Source organism: Oreochromis niloticus, linkage group LG1 (genome assembly GCF_001858045.2).
Source record: "Oreochromis niloticus isolate F11D_XX linkage group LG1, O_niloticus_UMD_NMBU, whole genome shotgun sequence".
Taxonomy (NCBI): domain Eukaryota; kingdom Metazoa; phylum Chordata; class Actinopteri; order Cichliformes; family Cichlidae; genus Oreochromis; species Oreochromis niloticus.
Genome location: NC_031965.2, coordinates 26,821,175 through 26,848,789, shown reverse-complemented (window position 1 = coordinate 26,848,789; position 27,615 = coordinate 26,821,175). Strand labels below are relative to the sequence as shown.

Here is a 27,615-nt window from a genome sequence, read left to right as displayed (position 1 = left end):
TGAGGTGCAACCTAGCAGTGTAAGATGGACTGAAACAGGTCCCAGAGGAGTTTTATTGGATTTAGGTTGGGCGAGTGTGGGGGCCAACCAATGACACCAATTCCTTCATCCTCCAGGAACTGCCTACATACTCTCCGCACATGAGGTGGGACATTGTCGTGCACCAGGAGGAACAGAGGAGCCACTTTACCACTGTAGGGTCTGACAATGGGTCCAAGGATTTCATCCTAATACCTAACGCTTGTCAGGGTTCTGTTGCCTAGCCTGTAGAGATCTCTGTGTCTCTCCATGGCTATGCCATCCTGGTCATGGTGAGTGATTTTGCATGCAGCATGATATTCTCTACAGCTTCTCCAGACCCTCCAGACGTTTGTCACATGTGTTCAGGACGAACCTGCTCTTATCTGTGAAAAGCACGAGGTGCCAGTGGTGGACCTGCCAGTTCTAGTATTCTATGGCCTCATGGTCCTGGCAGTGAGCACAGGGCCGACTGGAGGATGTTGGGCCCTCAGGCCACTCACATGAAGTCTGTTTCTGATTGTTTGGTCAGAGACATTCACACCAGTGGCCTGCTGGGGGTCATTTTGTAGCTCTGGCAGTGTTCATCTTTGCTGTGCCTCCATGTTTGGAGGCACAGCAAACCTCCAGGCAATGGCACATATCGATGCATCATCCTAGAGGAGCTGGACTACCTATACAAACTCTGTAGGGTCCAGGTATCACCTCATGCTACCAGTAGTTACACTGACCCTAGCCGAATGCAAAACTAGTCAAAAAACATTCAGAAAAGATATACAAGGCACCATACATCACAAACTGTGTTGCACTGTGTAATCTGACACATTCTATCAGAACCAGCATTAATGATGATGATGAGATAATCAGTGTTATTTGCTTTACCTGTCAGTGGTCATAATGTTATGCTTGACTGGTGTATATACTTTAGTGCAACAATATAAAGCAGCAGGTTTTAAATTTTGACTGAATACTTGTAATGTTGTTGTTTTTTTCATAATTTTGGCAAAATGCTCTTATTCACTTTCGTGACTTGACTTGATGAGAAAACTGATAACTCCCATGTCTATAGTCCTCTGTCAGATGTTCCTAACTATAATCTATAATCTGATAAAGATACATATATATATGGTGCCCTGAGTCGAGTCTGTACTCAGAGTTCTCATTTTAGAAAAACAAACGCAAATGTTTCGACATAAAGTCTCCCCGAACTGGGTCTCATGGCTTTTTCTTGTTACTCGGTGTTTCTAAGAACCAGCCCAACTCCCATCCAACTGCCCCCACCCCTGCTTGTTCTAGACCTCTGTGTGTGTTTGTGTGTGTATGTGGTCCGCATGAAACTGCAATCCCACGTGATACAGTTCATGACTCTGTGGATCAAATTCTGCTGTCATTACAAACATACTTTGCAGCGCCTTGCTGTGGAGCACTTTATCATGGTGTCACACACACATACATTGCGCCAGCTAGGGGGGAGCAAGGAAACACGTGTTGGGTTTTCTAAGAACTGGAGCATTCAACATGCAGGAAAACATAGCCAACTAGAGTGGGAGAGGGAGAGGGAGAGGAGGAGACTGGAAGAATACGGAGCAGACAATACAAAGAATCTGGAGAATACTAATATTTGTTACTGCTGTGTGTGGATATATGACAGAAAGAAATAATTGTAGAGATGTGATGGTTTATTTACTGCAGTGTGTGAGGTCATCAGTGGGTCAGGTGCTCACCAAGGCTAAATGTATAATAATAGTGATTTGCAATAAAAATAAGTACCATAATATCTAGTGTGAAAGATAGACATTTGCATTTTTATGTGTGAAGGGAATAAAAGAGAAAGCTGAGGCAGGTTTTAGTGTAATCTAAGGAATTTCATTAATTAGACTGTGGCCATGTGGTTTTCGTGCATATGTGTGCAGGTTAATATTTGCCTTGTTCAGCCACAAACTGTATGTGACTGTGCATGTATGTACATGCTAAGTGTTTCATCTCAGTGTGTTTACAGTACATGTGTGTGTGTGGGGGTGGGTGGTTGCTGGCCGACAAGCTTTCAATTGCTCCAGTGATTGCCTTGCAGTGTTACATATCAGACACGTGAGAGTGCTTGCGAACGACTGAAGGGAGGTGGGTCGTTTCCTGAGGCAGGGGTTGCCTGATCTCTCACAGGCACTCCCCCTTTGGGCCATAATGCAATCTTTTCATCACCACGGAGATGGGGGTGGTGTTTGGGGGGGTTGGGCTGCTCTAGCCAATGGTAATGCTGCCTGGGCCACACACCACAGACCTGCTGGGTCTGTGTCCACTGCAGTACTACAGTGCATGCTACAGGGCTTTAGAGAAATCTGATTAGAGTGGATTCCAAAGCCAGACGTGAATGGTTAAAGCCACTGCCGCCAATCCTGTATAAACAACACTAACATACAGCATGTTGGAGCAGCATGAGCATGAAACACTGACTGCAACACCTTGCAAACCACCATAGAGAGTTTCTGGGTAATCAATAACAATCAATACCAATAACAACTAACTATAGATTAAGTTCAGGAAGATGTTAAAGGTACAAAAGAAAAAACGTGGGGTCAAAGCACTGCTGTGAAACAGCATCACTGACTGATGTGTTATATACCTTTATAACACATGTGGGCTAGCGGTCATGTGTGGAGATATCAGCTGTTAATCTGACACGTGATTTGACTGCACACACAGACAAGAGTTCATCAACTCTATCTACAAAACCAGCAGACATGCAGAAAATGCTGTGTAAAGTATACACATCCTACACTTCCTCCATCTGCACACAGTGCTCCTCTTTTTAACAATTTTCTTCTTTAGTCCCTCTGAAATTTTTCTGTCCTTACATTTGATATTAGCAATTTCTGTCCCATATGTGGACACTCCAGACCCATTTCTTCACTGGTTGTAGTGTTTTGGGTCCCTTTTTATTTTTATTGATTTAATATCAATTAAGTTTATAGTACGAGCCTGAACTTATGTTATTCTGCCTGCCTCATGCATCCGTGCAGTATATATTTAGTTTTGTTACCCAGGACCAGCTGCCATTGGGGCTTTCATCCTCACTGTGGCTGGTGAAGTCTTCCTCTTCCATGTGATAAATGGCTGCTTCTCAATGAAATGTTCTTCAAGGAGTCTCCAGAAATCTGGAAATATTCCTTACATGTAACAGAAAAAAAAATCAATAACGAAGCAGTTAAGTCCTCTTAGATGGCTGATATGTCAAAAAGCTGTGTAGTAGTTACTGATTATTTTAAAGCCATATTTTATGAAAACTTCGTCTTCTGGTATGAAAACACTATCTTCATGACAGTGAAAAAGCACTTCGTAGTGTATCTGGATGAGTCCTTAGACGGTAATGTGTACTGCTGTTTTGAGTGGGCTGCTACTGCTTGGGCAGCAAGTGTTTTGGACTAAAATTATCAACAAGCGTTTTCTGGGAATGGAGTACTTGGGAGGAAATCTGAGAGCATCCACTGCTGCTGTACTATCCTGCTGCTTCAGGTGCTGATCTGATACCACATGACAGTAAAATTATATAGGACTAAAATGTCACCTAGATAGGCTTTAAAATCTTTCTACTTGAAGTATGCACTGGACCAGAGATAGACATACAACGTAGCTATTAAAGTTTGCTTTTTGTATAGAGTGAGCCTTTATGTCTCAGGTTTTACATTCAAACACACAGACACAAGTTATTTAAAATGTCTGTACATTTATACAGTTAAAAGCATACAAAATTGTACATACAAAATACAGTCAATTAATGTTTCTTATACAAGTACAAACAAAATAATCACACAGCCTTCTGGAGCACAAAAAATGCCCTGCATCCGATATAAACAGCTCAGAATTCTTATTCTTGCACACACCGAAACAAATGTATTTTTTACATGATAACAATCTGATGAAATATAATTCAAAATATTTTATATGTAAGAACATACAAGCAAAACAAGCATCTACAAAAATAACCCTACAAAAATATCGACAGAAGCCAGCTACCATGTCACACAAACGTTCCTTAAAGCTCTCCGTGTTGCCTGCACCTGCAAAGAAGTCTAAACACTGACATTTCATTGAGTAATTCTAAACAACTAAATCTGCAAACAGATATCACAAAAATCAAAAGTAGTAATGTGAGTTACGGAGGCTAGCAACTTTGTTTGAAGGATAAAAATGCCTCTTTCCTGTGCACGTACATTCCCCAGACATCTCAGACAATCAGTATATCTTGCTGAGAACATAAATGTATTTCCAAAACACGAACATTAAACTATTTCATGGAGCAGCACATAAAGCTTAAAAAAAAAAAAAAAACAGAACAAAAAAATCCCTTTCCTGTTTTTGTTCTGTTTGACAATTAGTAATTTCAGTCGTGTCTACGACAAGCCCAAAGTGCACATCTGCTTAAGTTATATGTGTTTTCCAGTCAGAAAGAAGAGCGGCCGGTCCTCTTTGGCATTGGCAGTCTGGAACTCATCACTGAGCCTAAACCGCCACTCTTCTTCCAGCTCCAACCTGCCCACCGTCTCCCTCAGCGAGCTACGATCTGCGCTGATGACACACAGAGTTGCACCTAAAGCAAGCAGAGAGGAGGGAAAGCGACACTCTTTAACAACAGTGACACAGAGCAAGAAATAATTATCAGATACAACAACGAGAGCATGGCTTCACCTTTTTGAAGTACTTGCCTGATCTTGATTTTTTTTCTGTGATCAATATAAAGTGTTAGCTACTGACTAATTTGCTCTTATTTTGTGGGACTTAATGTAATTTATAACGGTTCTAGCTTTATTGGTATTTGTTTACTTAAGTAGAAGTGAAGAAGGTTGCTGGTCTGATATTCAGAATGATATCAATAATCTGCTCCACACTGCTTTGACTTCTTCTTAAATGAGTCACCTGTAACAGACACATGCTTATTGTCTATATTTGGTCTGCTGCTGCACCTTTAAGGAAGGTGAACTTCTTGAGGAACCCGGGAGTCACAAAGGAGTCTGCAAAACAAAGGAGGAGTCCGCTGAACAGCAACCCTGCTGTACTGATGTTCACAGAATGAGGTCTGGAACTCACAAAACACACTGTCACCTACAGGAAGGAAGAAGATTAGAGTCTTTATGAAGTGTATGTTGAAATATGATATATCATGATTTTTAAAACCATGTCTACATGTATGTGTAGATGTGGAGTGTGTGTGTGTGTGTGTATACCTCAGGTCCCAGGTTAAGGTAGCAGTCCACAGACAGTACAGGGTGTGTGTAGTTCTTGGTGCTGAGTGGAAACAGTTTATGGCTGTTGTGCTGGAGATATTTTTCCAGAAGGAGCTGAGCTGGTGTAGCCAAGAAAAGGTGCTTACTGTCTGGGGCACAGATGTACTGTGAGGGGCTCACAGAGGTGGGAACATCTGTCATCTGGAGACAACATTTTTTGCTTATTAACAATAGCTTGTGAAATTAATAAGTTTTTTTATGTAACTGCAGAATGACAAGGAAAAAAATATCAATCGCTATCTGTTGCCCAGTTACGAAGATTGCTAGTTTATGTTTTGATTTTGCTGACTGTGGAAGATACCTTTGTCTTGATAATGAATGTTCTGTATCCTCCAATGGCGATCTGCTTCTTCATGACACTGAAGTTGTTGAACCTGCAGACAAGAAGCCCGGCACTGTGCAGCCTCAGAGTGAAATCGACGTCATGGCAGGTGAAGCGGTTCTGGTCGTACTGGACATTCTGACTCCGGTCAACATTTAGGAGGAAGAAGTCATGAAGATGACCTCGAGAGAAGGGTTCCCGCAGTACATTACCTGGTTTAACACAAAGGAAAAAAAGTTAGCATAAATATTAATTTAAGGCACAAACAACTTATTCTAAATAGTTGCTTTTTATGCTAAAAATTAATCTCTGATTAACAAGTTTGTTTGCTGGATGAAGTTAGAAAAATGCTGGAAAATAATGGAAGCAACTGTGATTTGTTTTCTTATATACAATCTTATACAAAAGTTATAAAGTTGGGTGCACTCGTTGTGCTTTTTACCTCTTCAATATCTTTTTTCACTTTATTTTCAGTTGTTTAAGAGAGACCAAGAACCTGTAACGTATTGCAATTTACCAGATATTATAAAATTTAATAATTTATTAAGAAAATAATATTTTTCAATGAAGAAAAATTAATTTTTGCTTGTATATAATGTCAGTTATAGTGCTTAGAAAAAAAAAAAAAGAAATAGCCAAAAATCAGTATCAGCTGGTCATAGAAAAAAATCTGAAAAAAAAATATTGCAGTGGTTGCATCTCTACTGCTATGGTCACCACTGACCTGTCAGTCTGCTCCACTTCCTGATGCCACATAGACCATAGTGGGATAGGTCTGGACAGGCCTCCATGTGCTGTAGTACCTGTTTCAGTGACACAGCGTGCTCTACTGGACCACTAAGGAAAACAGAAATCAAACACTGGTTGTGTTAAATCAAACCAGAAACCAACAAACAACAAGTCCTTTAACTCATACGATGAATTATGTTGTAAATAATTTGTCACTATGTACTTGCGTGCTTCCAGGTCTAATGTGTTCCACATAACACAGGAGTCATCAGCCAGGATGATGAAAGGCCAGACATCACCAGCTGGACCCCCTCCCTCCAAACGCCGGCTGCGTTCCAGCTCCAGGTTGTGATAGGAAAGCTCTTTAATCAGGAAGTGAGCAGCACCTGTGAGTTGGTTTAAAAACTTTAAAACTTGGGTTGACTGTAGCTGAGAACAGCACTTGGAGAGTTAGTGGTTCAATCCCTGGCTGCTCCAGTCTGCATGCTAAGGTATTCTTGGGTAAGATAGCAACCCCAAGTTGCTCGCCATGCATCCATATGAATGCTAGATTAAGAGCACTTAGGCCTAGAAAAAAAGGGCTTGTGTGAAGCTTTGTCAATGGGTGAATGAGGCAAGTCGCATAAAGTGCTTTAAGTGCTCAAGCTGAGTAGAAAACAGCTATATAAGAATAAGTCCACCAATGGTGATGAAGAAGATACTTTTGACTACTGCCTTATTCCATAAGAAGTCCTCACAGTTGATTGATCTGCATCATAGATTTTACACAGCATGGGCTTCCTCATCCAGGATAAAACTCTCACATTTATTTTGGCTAAATTAACTGTCGACCCTCCAGACTATGGAAGACTATGGATAACAGTTTACTTATTACTAACATTAGTAAAATACCTATTCCAGCACCATTGAAGACAGTGGGCAGCACCAGCATGATGTGGTTGGGCCAGTACTTTTTGTAGACGGCCATCTCATATTCTTTGACCACCAGGATATGTAGATGAGAGGCTCCATCCATGGCGTGGTACAGGTTAAACAGACCGTGCTCATGACGGCCGGTGGTTGGGGTGAAGATTGGACTCTTGATGCAGTCTGGGCTCTGGGAAAGTAGGGGAAAAATAAATTAAATAAAAATAATGCTATTAAAAAGAAAATTGTTATTTTTAACATGAATTTTATTAATAAAAATCTGTATTACTATGTCGAAAAATAAGTTAAAACAATGCATGCAGGCTATACTAACAGCTTCCTCAGGATACGCCAGGATTTTATTAAAAAAAAGAAAAAAGAAGATTATATTGAATTTAAACTCTATTTGAAGTCCAGGTAATGGTCACAGATCAGAGCATTTCTGACTGATGCAAGAAAAAAATCTTGTAATTTCAAACAATACTTTCTCAAACCAGAATCTTTTGTTTACATAATTTTGTGAAAACAAATAAGAACTGCTGGGCTGTTGGGACAATTTTAGCTATTGCTAAGCCAATTGCACCACCTAGTGGAACCACCTGGGTGTTGCACTGTGGCAAACCCCACAAATCGAAATGGTCAACAAAAACAGCGGATGAAAATGTTCATGGAAGCAGACAAGGCAAAGAATTCCTTTTAAATCTTGACACACAAAACTTCTACTTCTCTATTATAATTGCCGCCTTTTTCTTGATGTGAGGTGAACAGAAAGGGGAACATTTATTTTCAATGATCAAGTTAAATGATCAAGAACATACCCAGTCAGAAGTGAGCGGCAGCCGCATGCTCTCCAGTTGGCCTCCAGGTTGGCTGAAGCTGAAGTAGTGTTCTTTAGACTTTGGGATGATGAAGTAGAGCTGGATCTCTTCCCCAAGCAGTAGATGAGTGAATGTGAAAGCATGCAGTGTTGACTCGCACATCTAAATTATGATTAGAGACAACTGTCATGTTTACATTTCAAAGATAGTTTGAGTGGGATTTTTTAACTCTGTCTGCTTGCATGTACTGTCCTGACCTGGTATCTAGAGTTGAAGCCCAGGTATTGATGACACTGTTCGCAGTGATGATACGTGTTGTAGGCTGCATACTTAGACAACTTTATCCTAGCTGTCCGCCGACGTAGGTACACATCTTCCTTTCGCACAGGATTTCCTGGAGAACAAACAACCAAAGGCAGATAAGGACCAAAAAACAAAATACAAAAGTAACAGGTAGCACAGCGACAGGTGATATTCATACTATGCACATATAGTTTTGGCTTTGTGTTAATATATTGATAAATAGATCAAGTTTTTTCCGGCTTTACTTACCTTCAGAATTGGATTTATATCCAGGGCAGTATATGGTGCTGATGTCATCATATTTGGAGTCGTGGATGGTGTAGTCGAAAGGCATCGTCCTCACAATCTCTGGGTTGGGCCAGGGAGCACTGGCTGGATGGTACTGCACTCCCTCTGTCTGGGAATCTGAACACATAACATTTACAAATGAATACATTGAAAACAGGTTTATGTACAATCTGTACTGATTATTTAATAAATACTGACAGATACAATTTTATGATCCAAACAGCGGCAAAAACAGCAATATTAAGAATCTAAAAACTGGTGAATGCTACAGCAAATGCACTGACTGCAGTTGATGTCTTCTTCATCGTAGATATCCACCTCCATCAGTCTGATCAGCATGCGCGACAGAATGCCCAGGAAGTGCAGGTATGCTCCTGTCTTACCCACCTGACGTCGGAAAACAACAAAGGTAAAATAATGTAAATATAAGGTACAACATATGCTCGAGTTTGAATAAAACAAATAAAAACAGAAATCACCTGTGGGGGGCCACTGAGCAGCAACCTGCGAGGGTGGAAGTTGTCACTTCGGCCTTCTGTGCGATTGCTGCTGTCCATGTGGTACGAGCGAGGGACCGTCCACTGACGATAATAAAGTGACTGCTCTGTACATGTCATCATTTTACTCAGCAAAGGCCTGGACACAAAACACAAGATTGATCACTATTTTTGACCCCCAAAATGTCACTGTGGAATATTTTTTAGACTCTTTTCCACTTTGAGTATCACTGTTCTATATGCTTAATGTTCATATGAAAAACATGGAAATATACGCGCATATGTGTTATAAATTGTTGTATATGTCCCCTACCTGAAGCTGCTTGCCCATGCAACAGACATGTGTGGCAGGAATGAAGTACATCGTGGAAGCCCGCTGCTGTCACTTGCAGTAATGACGTTGTAGAGGGCATGAGGCAGGAGCACAGAAGGTGGCCGACTCGCTCCTCGTGCCCAGGAGCAGCTCGGATGAGGCGAGGAGGCTCGTGGAGAGGACGAGCCGGATGATGTTGATTTAGAGCGTATTTGCATTTGGGAAAGTAACGGTTGTTGAGGGGGTATTTGAAGGTAAGGTTGAGGATTTGTTTGAGATAACAGCTGAATTTGAGTCTGGGACTGCAGCTGGGAGATCTGCTGAGACTGCGAATAACATGGAGCATAAGGTTGCGTTTGGGACTCTGGTGCAGTTTGAGGACATGGAAAAGACTGAGAGGAGAATTGTGGCTGAAGTTGAGTCTGTGATTGTGAGGAAGATTGTATGGCATCCAAGGCCACTTTCTCAACATTTGGAGAGGTGGTGCTTTGAGCAGGGTTGAGATCCAGAGCTCCACTATCTGGGCATGCCTGGAGTGGCTGGCTGGGCTCCCCTGGAAATACCAGGCAGAAGAAAAGATATAGCACTTTTGCTTTAAATAAAACAGCATTTATCATTTTGTCAAACAAAATGAGTTTATCTATCTCTTTAGATATGAAATATAGATTTTGTGAAATCTTACCATTATCTTGTCCTTCCTCCTCTTCATTGTCAGTACTACTGAGTTTTTCAGCATCGCTTTCGAGCAGGTCACTTCCTGATCCAAGGTTTTGTGGTGGTCGTGACTCTTTCTTCACTAGATAAGCAGCCAGTCCCAACTCTTGTTCAAGCGTGGTACGCTGCAGGTATGAGCAGCTTATCACTCGAAGGTCACAGTACTTTAGCGACCTGTTGAAAGAATGACCTCTCTGCTTAAAAATGCTCAAAATGACAACTATGACAGCATTTTTTGGCTGTGATGCAAGAAAATGTGGGGTTATACCTTTTTAATCTGTTAAGGCCAAAACAGGAAGTAACACTAACACTATTATGAGAACAAAGGTGAATATTGTCATGTCAAAAATCAGGGAGCGATGAATAAAATTCAAGTGAGCATACCTGGGAAGTGACTCTCCTAATGGCTCAGCCCCTGAAAGGATCAGGATGCAAGGAAGGGCTTCCAGCTCCAGGTAGGTACGAGGAACCCAGTCAGCATCCTGGATCTTCAACCACTTCTACATGAAACAGAAGGACAAATCAGACTACATGCAGCTTTCAACGTACCTGAGAATTTTTTGTAGTTCTCTGCTGGTGAAATCATCTATAATATATTTCTGAAGAATTACTACCCCACCTTGATCTGATCTGTAAAGGACTGTCCAATATTCAGATCCTGTTTGGGATTCCCCAGTATGATTTCAAAATTCTCCTCCAGACCCAGCTGCTTCCTCACTCTGGACAGCCGTTGGTGGGCCCACGCTGCCAGAGCCAAAGAGGGGATTCGCACAAGTACCATGTGACCATGATGGGCTGGACACTGCTGTGCTGCATTGACCAGTGACTGTACAATTTCCATGGTCTCCACTGAAGTGTGTTTTTGGAGATTGTGGGAACGGTTGAACCTTCCTGACACAGCCATCAGAGCAACACAGTAGTGCTGGATCAAAACTGTGGTCCGGATCACAGCACTGTGCAGCTTTGGAAACCTGGAAATCAGAGACAGAAATAACATAACGCCTTCTTGCTGTATTCTTGATATCATTTTAAACTCTTTTTTTAATCATACAGTGTTTATGTTGATTTAACACATGTGAGTGCATAACCTTTCTTCCAAGGTAGCTGCCATGCTTTCAAATGAGGGATCATAACGCATCAGAGGCAGGCTGCTCCCTGAATGAGTCGACTCCAAAAGCTCTGACACACCAAAGTACCGTGTCCTCTCATGATACAGGTCCACATCCTGTATACACGCAGCCAACAGATTTAGCAACTTGTATGAACATATAGGCATTGCTAGTCTAAAAATGCTCCCCTCAAAAGAGAATACCAATCACACGGAAAATTGAATCTTACATTACTAAATGCAGACGGCCAGTGGATCTCGTTGTAGGGACTGATGCGGGTGCATTGTGTCTGAAGAGCAAAGGGAAACGAAGTGACGTGTAGAATCAGGATGTTTGTAGCATCTTTGACTTGTCGGGAGTTTAACAGTTGGTCCACAAGACCCAAACCACTATCTGAGCTGCTGTAGGTTGCACTGAGAGTGTTAAAGAGGGACAAAAGGGAAGAGATCCAAAGAGACTGAGTAAACACACTTGATTTGCTCTTGTTGTACCAGTTCTGATACTGATAAAACAATGACAACTGAAAACAATAATCATCACATTTTTCTTTTTACTTTGCATACAAACCTGCTAATATCCCAGTGGGCATGGTCGTGGACCAGGATGTAAAGTGTGTACGAGTTACTGTATGCTTCCCGGATCAGGTTGTCAATACGTGCCTGAGCGCTGTGGTCCATCTTGACCACATAACGTTCAGCCTCTCTGTGAGACACACATGCCTGGTCTAAACTGCCAAGCTCCTGCAGAACACCTGACAAATACAGGGCAACATCAAATATGTATAGGAACAAACACGTTCATTCAGATTCTTTTGATTGCATTTTTTTTTAAATAAAAGAAGAACCACGAACACGATTGCTGGCAAAAGACATATGTGACTAACCAGAGCTCCAGAGGTGGAGAATAGTCTGCTGAAATGTAACCTCAGAGGGCGGGACAAGGATGAGGAAGCTGACCCTGTCAAAGGAGCCAAGGTCCAGGTTCTGTGTGCTGGAGTCGGCTATAGCACAAACATGGGACAACAGCTTTCTAGCCACTGCCAGCTGGATGGGACGCACCTCCCGCCAATCAACAGAGTATTCTACACAAATACAAAAACAAATTTTAGGCCATGTCACTTGACTCTGATGTATCCACTTACTGTATCCACTTTAAGTCATGTGTGCTTTACCTGAACAGGTGTCTTTGGTACTTGAAGCTGTGTCTTTTGGGCTGTCTTTTGAAAGGTGTGTATGGGGGTCCTTTGGACTGTGTGTGACTCTGGGACTTTTATTACTCCTCTCCTCAGCTGATTCTTGGCTGCTGGATAAGGGAGATGGCTCATTGCTGTCCAGAATGGCATTGTCCAGAAGGGAATCTATATCACCATCTGCAAAACATAAAGCCGCACAACAAGTTAGGAAACAATCACTGTAGAGTAACAGAGAGTAACAGGTCACAGACAGAGACACACCTTGTCCGAGGGAATTGCAGTAGTGGATGAGTTCTTGTGCAACACCAGTGGAGAGCTGATGGGCAATTTCTTTCAGACCCTGACTGGGAGAGAACATACTCTCTGCCAAGGCACGACACTGGTGCTTACCTACAATACAAGCACACAAAGACGATAAGGACCACATTTTTCACATACAGAATAAAGGCATATACTAAAAATACCGATCCCACCTGTAACTACCACACAGGACTGTGTTTCCTGTCCTGGTGCAGTGACAATGATGACCACATAGTTGGTGTTTTCAAGCCGTCCTTCCATTAACCTGCTGAAAGTTAGCTGGAGGCCTTGAGCCAAAGATCCTACATCCTTCCCCAACACTACCACGCCCTCGCCGTAAGATGATGCAGCCAGCTGGGCAAGCCAGGGAAGCTGGTTGGGGGTCAAGGGTTGTGGGCTTTGTGAGGGCAAAGACAGATACTGGGGGAGCCCAGGCAATACTGGGGGGATCTGGAGACAGAGTAAGGCGGAAACTTTGTTAATTTATTGTCATTGTCTTTTCTGTAATCTTTTTTCTCAAATATTGTGCATGAAAAGGTTATTAATATTTGCTTCACTGTACTAAACAGCTGAAAGGAAAGCTGTGGTGTTGTGAAGTGTTTAAAAAGCCCTGTAGATATCTACCTTAAAGTCTCCTTAATTCAAATGTAGAAGTATAAAATTATTTGTTTATTTTTATTTTTTGCTGCGTCTGACCTCTATGCCATAGTGCCTCCCTGGGGTTCCAGTTGTTTGAGGTTGCTGGTACTGTCTGATCTCACTGAGGTGGGACTCCCTCCAGGATCTCATGAATATTTGTTCCAAGTCCTCAACCAGAGGCACCTGGTCAGACCCTGGAAATAGAGGTGAGAAACAAAACTTGACATTTATTCATTTAAAACAGTTTAGCAAGTAAAAAAGCCACAGTTTTGATGAACTATTTACTACAACAGTGTGTTTCTGAAATAAAGATTGTATACTTACCAAGCTGAACAAGGTAATAGACAGTGAGCAGAATCTGCATCTCAGTGGACAGTGGTTGAATGGGTGATGGCCCATAGTGCTGGTAGACTCTGGGCAGTGTTTGTGAGCTCAGATAACAGCTCTGAAGTAGAGAACTGACAAGTACATCACTTACACTGCCAGTCAGCTGAGGAAGAGGGCCATGACCTGCACACATAAAAAAGTGCACAGATAAAATAAAGGAAAATATAGACATAACGGAGAATGAGGGAGAATGAAACTTAAATGGAAATAGGATGGGAAAAAATGTAATTCAGTTTTATTTAGATACAATTCACAACAGTTGTCTCAGGTTGCTTCATATTGTAGTGAAAAACCCAACAATATTAGAAAGAAACGTCAACACACAACCCCCTATGAGCAATCACAGTAGGAAGGAAAAACTCCTTTTTAACAGGAAGTAATCTCTAGCAGAAAAAGTCTCAGGGAGGGGCAGCTGTCCACCGCAACCGGTTGGGGGATAAAGAGAAGGGCTCAGACAGAGACAGGACAAAAGACACACTAAGACAGAGAGCCAGAGTATAATCTGTGAATGGTTAAATACAGTAGTGGTGTATAAACACAAAGAGGGTTAAAAAAAAGATGAGTGAAGTGCTGGGAAGTCCCCCAGCACCCAAAGCTTATTGCAGCATAACTAAGGGATGGTTCAGGGTCACTTGATCCAGCCCGAACTATAAGTTTTATCAAAAAGGAAAGTTTTAAGACCCATCTTAAAAGTAGAGAGGGTATCTGGATCAACTGAAGATATTTCAGGGTGTTTTTAGAGCAACCTGATAATCATGAATTACAATAGCCCTACACAGAAGTAATGAATGCATGAAGAAAGATTTTTAGGGTCGAGTACAGTAACCTCAGTTTTGTAATAATTTAAAATGAGTGAAATATAGGTCATATGGGTCTTCCTATCTTAAAGGCTTGTATGTATGTAAAATAGTAAGCATTTCCTGAAGTAATACATTAACAGACAAATGCAAATGAATAAAGTTGTTGGTGCAAAAAAGGCAAAAACTGAATGCAAGAAAAAAGGAAAAAATAGAGATAGGTGACCTATGTATTTGCATTTTTCTTCAGTTATCACAATGACGTCTGTAAGCTGGTTTAGGCAGGCACCTCGTACTCTTTGGCCTCACACAGACTAAACTGGGCCAATTTATCGATTTACATTGCAGATTTTCTCACCTCTACCTCGGGCATTTCAATACTGGTGCTGTCCTGTATCAAAGCCTGTTATTTCAACTAATCTACTGCTCCAGCACCCACAAGAAGGCTCCAGCTGTTGATTCGTCCTACATAACTCGCAACCTCAGTCTTACTTTTTGGCAGACTGGAAGACTTGGATGGAAATACTGTGATGGAAGGAAACAAATATTTAAAAAACACAACAGATGGTAAGATGCTGGCTGGCGTGGTGAAAGGCAGATAGGTAAAATTTAGTGAAAACACAAAGTTAAGTTTACAGAAAACAAAAAGGGGCTAAAAGGGTGGAGGGGAGGCTGACCAACACCATCAGGTGTTGGCTGGGCTCTGACCCATGAGGAGGGGCAAGCTAAACTAGCCTTTGACTAAAAAACTCACGTGTAAGAAAAGCTGAGTTCAGCTGAATGGAAAATTATGATGAAATACAAGCTGGATGTGGACTCTGTCACAAATCCAAATAATCTTGTGAAACCTAACAGCATGTTCTCTTACTCAAGTGTAACACATTCCTAATTCATGAGTCCATGAGGACCTGCTTGGGTCTGAGTGACATTGATTACATCATCAGAGGCAAGCTCCTTGCAGACATCTGCATGTCCTCCAGTTTATTGTGACACTGCAGTAACTACACTACAAGGACACCAGCAGATCATTTTATCCAGGCAGACTAAAATAAATAATATAAGAACTACTACACATTCATAGCATCCACAGTTGACCAAGTGTGAGCACAATCCCAGCGTTAGTAAGGCAGAGTAGCTCTCACTCGAATTTCTAACCTTTGAAAATGACAGGTTGCAGTCTGCAGGTTTGCAGCAGCTGATCCGGAACTATTACTGGCACCTCTGGGGGAGAAAGTGGTGTTGAGATCCACTGCGATGAACCCTGCTGGGCTGTAGTCTCTGCATACAGAAGGAAAACAAGGAAAATACAAATATTTAGACAGAAAAACACACAAACAGATCATACAACACACAACTGTCTTGTTGATACATTTATAGAGTCATAGTAAAAGTAAAATACAGTCTATTTTTCCTGATTGTACCTGCTCTGGAGCCGTTGGTGGCGACAGAGGACACTGATAATGTTGATGAGGCCAATGAAGATGGTGGCGTCTTCGCGGTGCTCTCTGGCAGATTGCTGGTAGATGATTCAGGTGACCAGCCCTTGTGCCTCTTTTTGGGGGGCCCAGTATTTAGATGTACCCCTGAAAGATGAATAAAAATAAAAATAAAAAGAGCTTGACACACTCAATTGGAATATAATTACATTTAAATCTATAAATTGCACCACTTTCTCATTTTTTCCAGATGCACAAACTCTACTTCTCCGACATGTTTTGACAGTTAATTTGTTAAATTAGATTCTTTTTCTACAACTCAGGTTGTTTTAGGATTGATTTTCTGTAAAACATCGAGTAATCTTGGTCAGTGCCACGTGATACAAACCAACAGAACATATACTCTGTGATTTTTGTTAATCCAACAACAACAACAAAAAGAATTGGATCTTAGTCATGCATCAACCTGTCTTTTCCTCTACAGTTTCTGTTGTAATACTGTAATATGGGGGACACATAAAAGGCCCACTTGTTAAAAGGACCATGAAAAAACAACACTGACAGGAAGGAAGCTTTTCAATAAGCGAGAAAGCAGGAAAAAGAAGATGAGACGGGGTATTTTACAGCCTTGGTTTATGGAGGTGACAGACTGAAGCAGAGGGAGGGCGAAAGGCAGAAAGACAGACAGAAGGAAAAGGGGATGTAGAAGTTTAGTGCCTGAAGTGCTGGCAAATGAAAGCAGGGAAAACAAAAGACATCCCTCTGCAGACAATGCAGCTGGCTGGCTTCTGTATAGCAGGGGTGTTATAACACACACACTCACACAGTGTTTTGACTGATGGAGGTAGGAGCTCTGCTTTGAGAGGTGAGAGGAAACCCTTGGGAGGGGCTCAATGACAATAGACACAAAACTCACCGTGTTTACATGCACATAGAAGCCAAGAAATCAGATTAAAACAGCAAATTAAAAAATTCTGCAGCACATTACATAAGCTGTGTATGCAACTACTTTATGAGATATTAGATTAGCCTTTAAAACAACATGGAATAAACTGCAGAAGTCACTGGAGTGCACGGTGTACCTGTAGCTGAGGGTCTTCCAGGCCCTGACTGATTTAAAGGTGGATGAGTATTGGAGGGAACAGCCTGGTTGTCGTTTATCAGATTGTGGGAGACGTCAGCTGTTTGTGGCTCTGCGTGTGAAGCTGCCATTAGCAGAGACATACAACAAAGTTTAATCAAAATAATCAACAGTAATGACTGAAAACTTTTCATTGAAACTATTTCTGTAATAATTGCATTCACTCTTTACTTTAGCCTATTTAAGCAAAATACAGATTGTCTGTTTACAAATTTTTAATGTGCCAATAACCCTGAGCAGCCTTGTGTTTAAATAAGACTTGCACCCTGAATATGATTAAATTAAATCTTTTTTAATACAAACAAAAAACGATGACAAAAAACCAAAAAGGAACCCAAGAATCAACTTGTCGTTCCTGGAGCTGATCTCTGTATTGTTTGTTACCTGAGTGGCTGCCGGGCGTGTGTGATGGCTGACTCAATGTTAGATTTGGCGGCTGTGCATCTGGTGTCGATTGGCCTTCTGAGAGGGTGGGTCCCAACTGTCTCATCCTGCCATCTGATATAGAAAAAATATCACCACTGAGACAGAAATGCAGCAACAAGATGCTGTAACGGCTAGCTTTAAATGTTTGTATGCATCAGTGTGCAGGTGTGCGAGGTTCATGGGAAGACAAAGTGTTCCAGTCATGGTCTGAAAGTTCAGCAAAGTTATCAATACGGCATAATAATAAAGGCATCCTTCTTAAAACTCAGCTCAGGGAGGAAGGCATACTAATAAGCAGTCAGTGAGAGTTACAAGCACATCAGAAAACCATGTAGCAGAAGAGATTAAAAACAGTATCGAGTAAAAACGCAACGGTCTGGGAGACTTTTGTGGGGGATGAGTGAAGATAACTTACTAAACCAGCCAAACACATTAACTTCCTTCACTGGGTTTAACCAAGGTTGGATTATTATTAAACAATAAGCAAATAGGAAAAGAGCTTCATCCATGAGCACAACATATATATTCCACACTTCTTAATATCAACACTCCTTCGTGCTTTGAAAACGAGCATTAAGAGATTACTTGACTGGTAATATTGCAGCAATACATACCCCAAGCTCTGATTTTTGTTTTAAAATAAGTCTCACATTTCACTCCTCAACTTCGGGATTAACAAATCATGAAAAAACACAAGCGCTTTCATTTCATAAAAGTTCATCAGTAAACTATTATGCCTCTGACTACAGTCTACGCTCCCCAGTATGACCTTTCACTTGTCCTTATGGCTTTGCTACTTATTCACTTGGTTGGGAATACATGAGCCAAAGATTCTACACAATGGATAATTATTTTGAATATGATTTGCTTGTAGATGTTAAATGAATAAAAAAAACAACCCAATGCTGTATATGTACATGACTAAGCTACAGCATTAGCTGTGAGAGTTTGGTCATTGTTTACACTAAAACAAGCATTGGGTGTTTAGTCCTAACAATGCTAACTGAAATATGCAGAGAAAGATTTTCAAAATAAAATCAGACCTTGAGACCTTCTCGTAAAGTTAATCAATTTGTCAATAAAACCATCTTTTAGTGGCAATGTTTTTCATTCCCTGTCTTTAAATTGAGCGGAGTAGTAAAAAAACACATATCAAGAGCAATTTTATTTATTCAATGGACTACTACCTGTTTAAAAATAAATACAAAAGACTGACAAAAAGACAAAAGACCACAAATTAAAACAGCAGAGAGCACCTTTTATCTTTACTGCATCATGATGCCATTTAACAGTCCACTTTTTTTCCTGTGCACTTGTTATGTTTAAGAGGGGATAGGGCTCATCTCTGAACTGCTGGAAAATGGTAAACTATATTTCAAGGCAGATGTAGGTTCTGCCCTATGCTTTATGTTTTTCTTTATGTGAATCCTATTTAATGCAGTGACCTACAGTGTTTAGTCAGTACAATTAATCAAATCGGTGTTTGTGCTACAATCAGAAAGTCAACTTAACTATCTAACTACATTAACATGTGTGCACCTCTTACCATTTCCCCTCCAACAGATGGGAGCCCCTTTGACGAGCAAGCCCTGGCTGTTTCGGTACAGATAGTACTTCAAGTGCTTCTGTTTCTTTGGCTGGGTGTGGAGCTTCAGGTTAATGTGATTGGAGAACTCTGTGAAATAGCGGAAACCTTTCTCTCCACAGCCCATACAGTTTCCTGAGAAACCTGTTGGGGCACCAAAAAAAAAAAAGATTACAATAAAAAGTATTTTTTGCGCATCCCTACATTCACACAGGCTGAATGGCACAAATGCACTGTTCATTTTCCTCTTCTAGCTGATTTTTTGTTAACAGCACCAATTTCCTGTTTCAGTCTTCTCCCTCACCCAACAGTGCGTAACGACCCCGTTCGTCTGGCAGGAAGCGGCGGTCCACAGCGCAGACCAGCAGGTTCTCAGGAAGAGAAGGAGACTTTACTCCAACCAACATGAACCCAGGGGGTACATCCAAGGGATCAGAAGCAAGGGAGGACAAGCGAAGGTCCCTGCCCGCTTGACAAAAGCCTGTGGAGTGGAAAATCAGGATAGAAAAGTGATTTTCAGTAAATGAATAGGCAGTCATTGACAGTCCAGGGTGTAACCTGTGCTTCATCCGATGACAGCTGGAACAGATTCTGCCCCCACACATCCCTTAATTGGATAAGTGGTCAAGTAAATGAATAAATGGGTAATACATTTTTATGGTATTTAATTTTATTAAAGAGTAAATACAAAATGAGACACCAAAGAAAGCTCAACTCAAGAGTAGGTACAAATCCTGATTTTTTTCTCCATTACTTCACCCATCATGTACAACGCATTCACAGAGGAGGTAAACCCTAAAAGGTACATCGCCTTGTCACTGTTCCAGCTCCGAATCCTATTTATAGTCACTATCTTGCACATGTATTCCTGAGACTGTATGTTTATTGGTTTTATATGTGTATGTATACAAACCGTCAGTGGTGCAGCATCCCTCAGGTGGGGGCTTCATCTGGTAGGGTATCGGAGGACTATTAGACTCTGAGCCATCTTCATCGTCTTCATCTGTTTAGCATGTTTGAAGCACAACCAAAATCTTTACATTTTCAGCATAAACAACGTGACAAGAAAATAAAATCTAAAGAAACTGAGATTCAGCTGAACATCAGAAAGTCATCAAACCCTCGTGTTGTTCAAACTATCATTTCTCATGACCATCCATAAAACCCACCGTCACGTGCCAGTGGCTGCTCTGTCTCGAGGTATAACTGTGAGAAGACAGGTCGGGGTATTATGGTGTTCGACCTCAGTGATGCCTCAATGGAGTTATGGAGGACCTCCTCAAAACGTGTGGTCCGCAGCTGTCCTGCATAAGAGTTCCCCATTGGTGTCCTGTAAAAACAAAGTGACCTTACCTTGTGATGAACAGCACAGGACAATTTTTCCATGTTAATGGTAGTTTTTTTTTTAGTTACTTTAGAAAAGGAAACTGCAGGATGGGAAAAAGACCACATGGAAGTTCTGTGATGTTTGTGGTTTCTATGGAAGATCATTATCAGGATGTCCTAAAAACTCGCTGAAAAGCCTTCAGCTGATCCAAAATGCTGCAGCAAGAGTACTGACAGGGACTAGAAAGAGAGAGCATATTTCTCCTGTATTGGCTTCCCTTCATTGGCTTCCTGTTAAATCCAGAATTGAATTCAAAATCCTGCTCCTCACATACAAGGTCTTAAATAATCAGGCCCCATCTTATCTTAATGACCTTGTACTGCCATATCACCCTATTAGAGCACTTCGCTCTCGCTCTGCAGGCTTACTTGCTGTCCCTAGAGTATTTAAAAGTAGAATGGGAGGGAGAGCCTTCAGTTTTCAGGCCCCTCTTCTGTGGCACCAGCTTCCAGTTTGGATTCGGGAGACAGACACTATCTCTACTTTCAAGATTAGGCTTAAAACTTTCCTTTTTGCTAAAGCATATAGTTAGGGCTGGACCAGGTGACCCTGAATCCTCCCTTAGTTATGCTGCAATAGACGTAGGCTGCCGGGGATTCCCATGATGCATTGAGTTTTTCCTTTCCAGTCACCTTTCTCACTCACTGTGTGTTAATAGACCTCTCTGCATCGAATCATATCTGTTATTAATCTCTGTCTCTCTTCCACAGCATGTCTTTATCCTGTTTTCCTTCTTTCACCCCAACCGGTCGCAGCAGATGGCCCCGCCCCTCCCTGAGCCTGGTTCTGCCGGAGGTTTCTTCCTGTTAAAAGGGAGTTTTTCCTTCCCACTGTCGCCAAAGTGCTTGCTCATAGGGGGTCATATGATTGTTGGGTTTTTCTCTGTATGTATTATTGTGCGATCTACTGTACAATATAAAGCGCCTTGAGGCGACTTCTGTTGTGATTTGGCACTATATAAATAAAATTGAATTGAATTGAATATGGAAGATGATTTCAGAGGAACAGGATTTCAAGACTTCTTAAAAAAATAGCTATATTACATTTTTATCTTTGGTCCAGGAACATGTTTCAAGCACATACAAAGCCTACAAAGGTGACATTCAAGTCTTATTTATCATAAATAGTTAAAAGGCCTCCTTTTAAGATATAATTGATTTTAAAGCCCTATGATATCATGATTAAATTTATTCTTTAACACTGCTGAGTAACACACACACACACACACACACACAATAAAAATAATCAGAAACACATCTAGTCACAAAGAAACACAGGGAGAAACACACACACGCGCGCGTGCGCACACACACACACGTCTAAACAGTGGTTACTGGTGGATGGAATCTGTCCAGACAGCATGATATAAAATCAGCTGCACTGACAGAGTCAGGGCACCCTGACCTAGACGCTACTCCCTCCCTCTGTTTTTCTCCTTTCAGCTCAAGTGCATCTCTCTCTCTCTGCTCTCTCCCTGCTTCGTTTCGCTTCTCTACTCTAAAACAGATAAGACTGTTTTTCTTTTTTTTAATGTCAATTACATAATAATACAAAATGTAATAAAACACTGAGTATTTTCAAAAAAGACTTCTGTCAGAACCAAATGTGCTGCAGAGAGAACGAACTGATTCAACACAGAGGGAGAAAAAACAACAAGAAAAAAACAAGGCTGAACAGTAAACACCAACTTAATCCCCCTTCTCTAAACCTCTGAGTGCTCATATACTAGCTGCTACAAGCACAGACACACACAAGCTGCACATTACTGACTGGCAAACCTGGGTACACAAGCCAGCAAATAGTCAGAAACCTGAAGGGTAGATTAATTCTTTTTAAAAAGGCTTGCATGTCAGATTACAGCCTTAAAGCTGAGTAAGTACCTTACACTGTAGTTCTCTAAACCATGAGGCTTATGTACAAAATCTTAAAAGCCAAAATATGACATCCAGTTTTAAATATCATGGTATATGGATTAATGAATAACAGATGTTAGTTTTCTGTCTCAGTTTTCTGTAATTTCAGCTTAAACAAATCATCTTTAACTTACACTGACATGAACTACCATACCATATAATAAAAACTGCTGTAATTATTTACTTAACTGACCTTTAAAGAGTTTAATATCTTCCCAAAAATTAAACCTGGTTAAACTTTTCCCTAAACATCTATCTATCTGTTAACGGGACAAGTCTTCTCTTGATTTCAGCTTTATTTTCTCATCTTGAAACACTTGTTGGAAAGAGACACACGCGTCCTCTCTCACACATTTCCCATACACATACCTTACCAGTCAACCTTCTGCTTCCACACTTTCATATGTAAAGAAGCAGAGCCGGCTTTTAATGCCTTGCACCGTCTTGTAGAGAGCAGAAGACAAAAAGCCCTGTCATAACACAGTCGGGACTGAGAGGAAGTAATCACACCTTCTACCAAAGTGCAGTCTGATCTTTTTACAACCACAGAAAGAGACAGCGGGGAGGGAAATGGAAGGGAAAGCAGATTAAAGCAGAGAGGTGCACTCCACCTTTTACTGAATCTTAACCAAAATCCTAAACTTCAAATAGGCAAATGCTGTCAGTCCAAGGAAACTGAATTGGCTTTCCCTTGAGCTGTGTGGTGTGGTTTTGTAGCTACTTGTTAATAAAAAGTGGTTCCTTGTGCTATTACTTCAAAGAGAGATTTTCTTCACATATTGTTATGGGACACTCCGATTTAAAAAGACTCAAAGCATACAAAGCACTGACAGTAATCTTCTTCTGGGACCTGTATTGTTCAATAAAAATGCCCCCATCTTTAATCTCTAGCTGCACATCTAAGGAGCAAGACATGCAGATTCTTTACTTAAGTAAAAGTGCCAACACAATGCAAAATCTTGCTAAGCATTAGCAGCAACATTATTGCAGCATTAATGCATTTTACTGTTGTAGATGCTTTTGTTTCAGCCACTTTTGATCATGTGACATACTTTTCAGTATAGCAATGCATCACATGCTAGAAGATCATTGTATGTTTGTAAAAAGAGATCCAAATATCTCTAAACAGTCCCCTTTTTATCAGCTCAGAAACATTTTGTTGTCACGATTTTGTGACAATGCAGTTTACAGTTAATGCAAATGGGGTTTAACATAGTTTTTATATAAAAAGAATAAAAACATTTCCAGATGGGATAAAGAAACGTGAAATTTGAAGCTGCTTCTGTCATGTACTCGAGTATGAGTACATGACAGAATATCTAGGTAAAGGACAAATAGTCTAGTGCTAGTGCTATAGTTACATTCTATTATATTACTTCTGTACTCTTACCGTTATAGGTCCTAAATTAATTCTTTTTACTACATGTTACAAGCAAAACCCAGAGATCACTTACACATGAAGGAAGACATGCAGCCGAGATGACAGAAATTATCTCTAAACTAAAACTTTTAAGGAAGCTTTGTTGATCTTTTCTCCTCCCATCTCCCCCACCTTCCTCTCTCCTTGGCATGGAAGTGGGAGATCCTTTCATGTCACCACCCCCCCCCACCACCCTTCCCTTCTTCTCTTTCTGCCTCTGTTTCACCCTGGGGAGAGAGGCACTATTGTGGTGGTTTATGACCTCTTGGACCCTGTTCCCACTGCTGGCTTCAAACACAGCACCTCACACATACAGACCTGCAGTTAGGATCCTCCCAAAGCCCTGAGCACCACGCAATCCACACACTGCACTTTGCCACCAGTACATTTATATTGAGAACTTCAACACTTGTAAATAAATGGATGTAGCTGCCTTTAAATAACAAATGAAGAAGATGAGCTCTATTTGTTTATTTTATTTTTTTTAATTTAAAAACAACAACAACACACATCTCATGAGTTCCTACTTGCTAATATATGCAAACTTTCATACACATGCTGACTTTTGAGGGCATGGATGAATTTGATTGAGAGACGTCTCATGACCGTGAGGTCAAAGGGGAGTTCAGATAACAATGTTTAGCTAAGGCTTTGATGTGGCTTATACTTCTTATACACATGTGCACAAACATGCACAGTCACACACACATACACACACACACGCACATGTAGGCACTCGCGCATGCTCTCTCATAGGCTCTAGCTCAACTGACACAAAAGGCTTGTCTTGAGGGGTGAAAGGTCATCCCGGGGAGGTCAGATAAGAACCCCAGGCTCTTTCTCCGTTGGCCAGGCGCACATACCAGCCACACACAAACACATGCAGTAGCTTTTCTTTCTTTATGTTCAGTCAGACATGAGGGGTTGCAGTCTCCACAGACCGCAAATATACAGCCATAAATCTTTGACTTCAGAGGACATTACATCAATATACATTAACTTTCTGAAGACTCTAAATTCAGCTTTTAATTGCTAACTGGAACCTAACTTTGAAACATCTCCTCAGCTTTCTATTTAATGATTTACCTCATGGATTTTTAAAAATGTGTTCCTAGAAGGAAGTCATAGCCCATGTTTAGATTCCTGTAAGAAAAAATACCTGAGCCACACACATAGGATATCATTACATAACAGTTCCTGTTAATGATCCTGTTAACACTGTTGGTCATATACATATATTCAGCTAATTGTGCATGTGACTGTGTGAGAGAGATAAGACGATGAGGCAAAGGAATGTCGAGCACTGTCAGCTGCTCAGTACAGCATGTCTTTCGGCACCAAACAACAGAAATGGAAAAGAAAAAAACCTCCAGCTTTGCAGATGCTCTGTGAGCACTGAGCCAAAGCCTGCCACATATGTAATGGGAAGTCAATAATACACACACAAAAACACACAAGCGGACCTTTAGATAGGTCCATAACTGACTGCTGACCCATAGTAAATGCTTTCATTCACACTTTGCTCAACTGACACTGAATCGATGGTAAGGGAGCCAACTGGCCAACTGGTCAGGCAACTCTTCAGCCAGCCATTCAAGCAGCCATCCACACATTGCACTGGGAAGCCACTCAGCCAACCTTTCACCTTTGCCAACACAAAGATATCCAATCACTGAAACTCTATAAGCAATTTTTCACTGATGTTTCTTTCTAAACATGCCTACATGTACATTAATTTTAAATTAAAACACAACACAAACAAGAATGCTGTATATCTGTTACAGGACATTGCATCTGACAACATACAATACACAATACATCTGCTGGAGTTTGTGCAGAAAAATAAATAGCTGGAAGGGACTACAAAGCTCCAACTCCCTGAATTTTCAGTGTCTGCTACGCCTGCTGCTTTGCTATCTCACTCAGCGTCCTTGAGCAGTTTTTGTTTCTTCTGCTCTCTCTATCATGCATGACTCCAGGGAAACTTGTGTTGTCTACATGCATGCAAAATCAGTATGAACCTGCACCTTGCGATTTAAAACATTTTAGCTGCAGGATGGCTTACAAAGTGACTAAAATCCCATTCCCCAAATAATATTTGTGTCATTTATTCTGTATCAAACCTGAGTTTAGCTACACATTACACCTAACATGAAATAAATTTTCATGACACAAAAAATATTGATGTAAAGGCTGTAACGACTGTGTTTAAGGACCTAAAAGAAGATAAACAATAGGCAATTTTCAAGACAGCACATGGTCTGTTGACACATCTAGATAGATTTTAAACAAAGTAACATAACAGGAGTTTAAATGTCTCAACAAGTAGGCATCATTATTAGTTCATCTGACAAACTGCAACCCAAATAAAATTATTTTATTAGTCAAATTGACATTTCGAAGATATCAAATTAAATTAAGACGTGAGTTTGGAAAATGAGGTCAGACCTTATGAGAAACTTTTTCATTACATTGGTACAGTAGGAGAAGGGGACAAACTATCTGCACTAGCAAACAAAACTAAATCCTAAAATTTGCTGCCCCAGCTTTTATAGGATGCAGCCATGAATACGAAATCAAATAAGATATGGATCTATGATTAAGCTGCCAACCCAAATCCTATATTACACAGACAGCTGTCTCACTATTAAATAAATACAAATGTAAAAGGTTAAAGGCACATACACCACGGGGGTTTCAAGCAAACAGTCAAGACACAGCGCCACAGCTCATATCCACTCTGTTATTACAGCATCATCTACAACCGAGCTGGCAGAGAATGTTTTTCATCAGCAAGAAACCCCAAAAGATAATGTGTCTACAGAAATAACACCAAAAAATAAACTGGCTACTGAGCGCACTTACCTCTACGGTTCAGCGAGAAAAATCGAGCAATTACTCTTTAAGAAAAGCCTGCAAGCTGATCTGGTGTTGTGTCACCATGTCTCCGGCGCAAGACCTACAGCGGGACTGGGGATCGCGCGTGTCATCACCTCTGATCCTCCGCATGGAAAGGTCCCCCCTCCCCCTCCCTCCTCAACAATGGTACAGTCCGACTGCGAGCGCTTGCCTTTTTTTTCTTCTTCTTTTTCTCCTAATTCATGTTCATGACTTCAAAAGCCACAAGATATCATTGCTCTGTTACTGTATTATTATTATTATACGAAGCGGACAACAGTAAAGCTGTGGGAATTTTTTTTGCATAAGTTATTTATCACACAATGAGCTCCCCTGAAAAAAAGAAAATGGTTCAAAATGTTTAGATGGGAATTTTTCCCCCTCGTTCTCTCTTTCTCCTAGCTAGCGATTAAATAATTAGTCAGCCTTGTAAAAATTTCGACAACCAATGAATCCAGTTGAGCACGAAAAATCGTCTCTCCTGTATTAGGAAGAATTTAGTGGACCAATGACTGTGCCAAAAAGAACACAAAAAACAAGTAGGTGCATTTCTATTATAGGTACTGGTATTTATTTGATGCTTCAAGACTCTTTAATTCACCAACAATATCAACGTTTGACATCTTAATGAGTCACGTTACTTTGATTATTAACGTCAGTTTTCATGACATGGTGCTGCAATTTACGCGACATGCCAGTTAAAACATGGTCACTGGGACACAGTCAAAATTACATTTTCTCAAGAATATGTATGCTGTTTTAGAGGTTAGGATAAAAAACGTCATTAGGCTCCCAAAA

The 27,615-nt window shown here is 40.8% G+C and overlaps 1 protein-coding gene across 1 annotated transcript; it reads right to left on the bottom strand.

Annotated features, from left to right (window-relative positions):
- Nucleotides 1-3,719: 3,719 nt before the first annotated feature.
- On the bottom strand, nt 3,720-26,937 carry greb1 (growth regulating estrogen receptor binding 1). Its single transcript, XM_005458979.4, has 34 exons — nt 26,785-26,937; nt 20,369-20,529; nt 20,113-20,202; nt 19,504-19,680; nt 19,161-19,343; nt 17,573-17,686; nt 17,130-17,252; nt 16,033-16,194; nt 15,767-15,889; nt 13,752-13,937; nt 13,485-13,621; nt 12,962-13,238; nt 12,750-12,878; nt 12,468-12,665; nt 12,180-12,377; nt 11,864-12,047; nt 11,526-11,709; nt 11,276-11,412; nt 10,807-11,158; nt 10,572-10,687; nt 10,156-10,361; nt 9,474-10,026; nt 9,143-9,299; nt 8,948-9,050; nt 8,625-8,780; nt 8,330-8,466; nt 8,073-8,234; nt 7,240-7,444; nt 6,572-6,734; nt 6,344-6,456; nt 5,599-5,831; nt 5,238-5,438; nt 4,977-5,115; nt 3,720-4,603 (listed from the first exon to the last, which is right to left on the bottom strand). Exons 2-34 carry the CDS (start codon nt 20,520-20,522, stop codon nt 4,440-4,442), a joined length of 5,916 nt encoding a protein of 1,971 aa, XP_005459036.1. The 5' UTR covers nt 20,523-20,529; nt 26,785-26,937; the 3' UTR covers nt 3,720-4,439.
- Between the last annotated feature and the right edge of the window lie 678 nt (nt 26,938-27,615).

Coding starts and splice junctions, on each gene's coding strand:
- greb1 (XM_005458979.4), bottom strand. CDS start 20,522: ATGGGGAACTCTTATGCAGGACAGCTGCGGACCACACGTTTTGAGGAG. Junction 10,027..10,155: donor GGAGGAAGGACAAGATAATG/GTAAGATTTCAC, acceptor TGGTATTTCCAG/GGGAGCCCAGCCAGCCACTC. Junction 5,116..5,237: donor ACCTTAACCTGGGACCTGAG/GTATACACACAC, acceptor TCCTTCCTGTAG/GTGACAGTGTGTTTTGTGAG.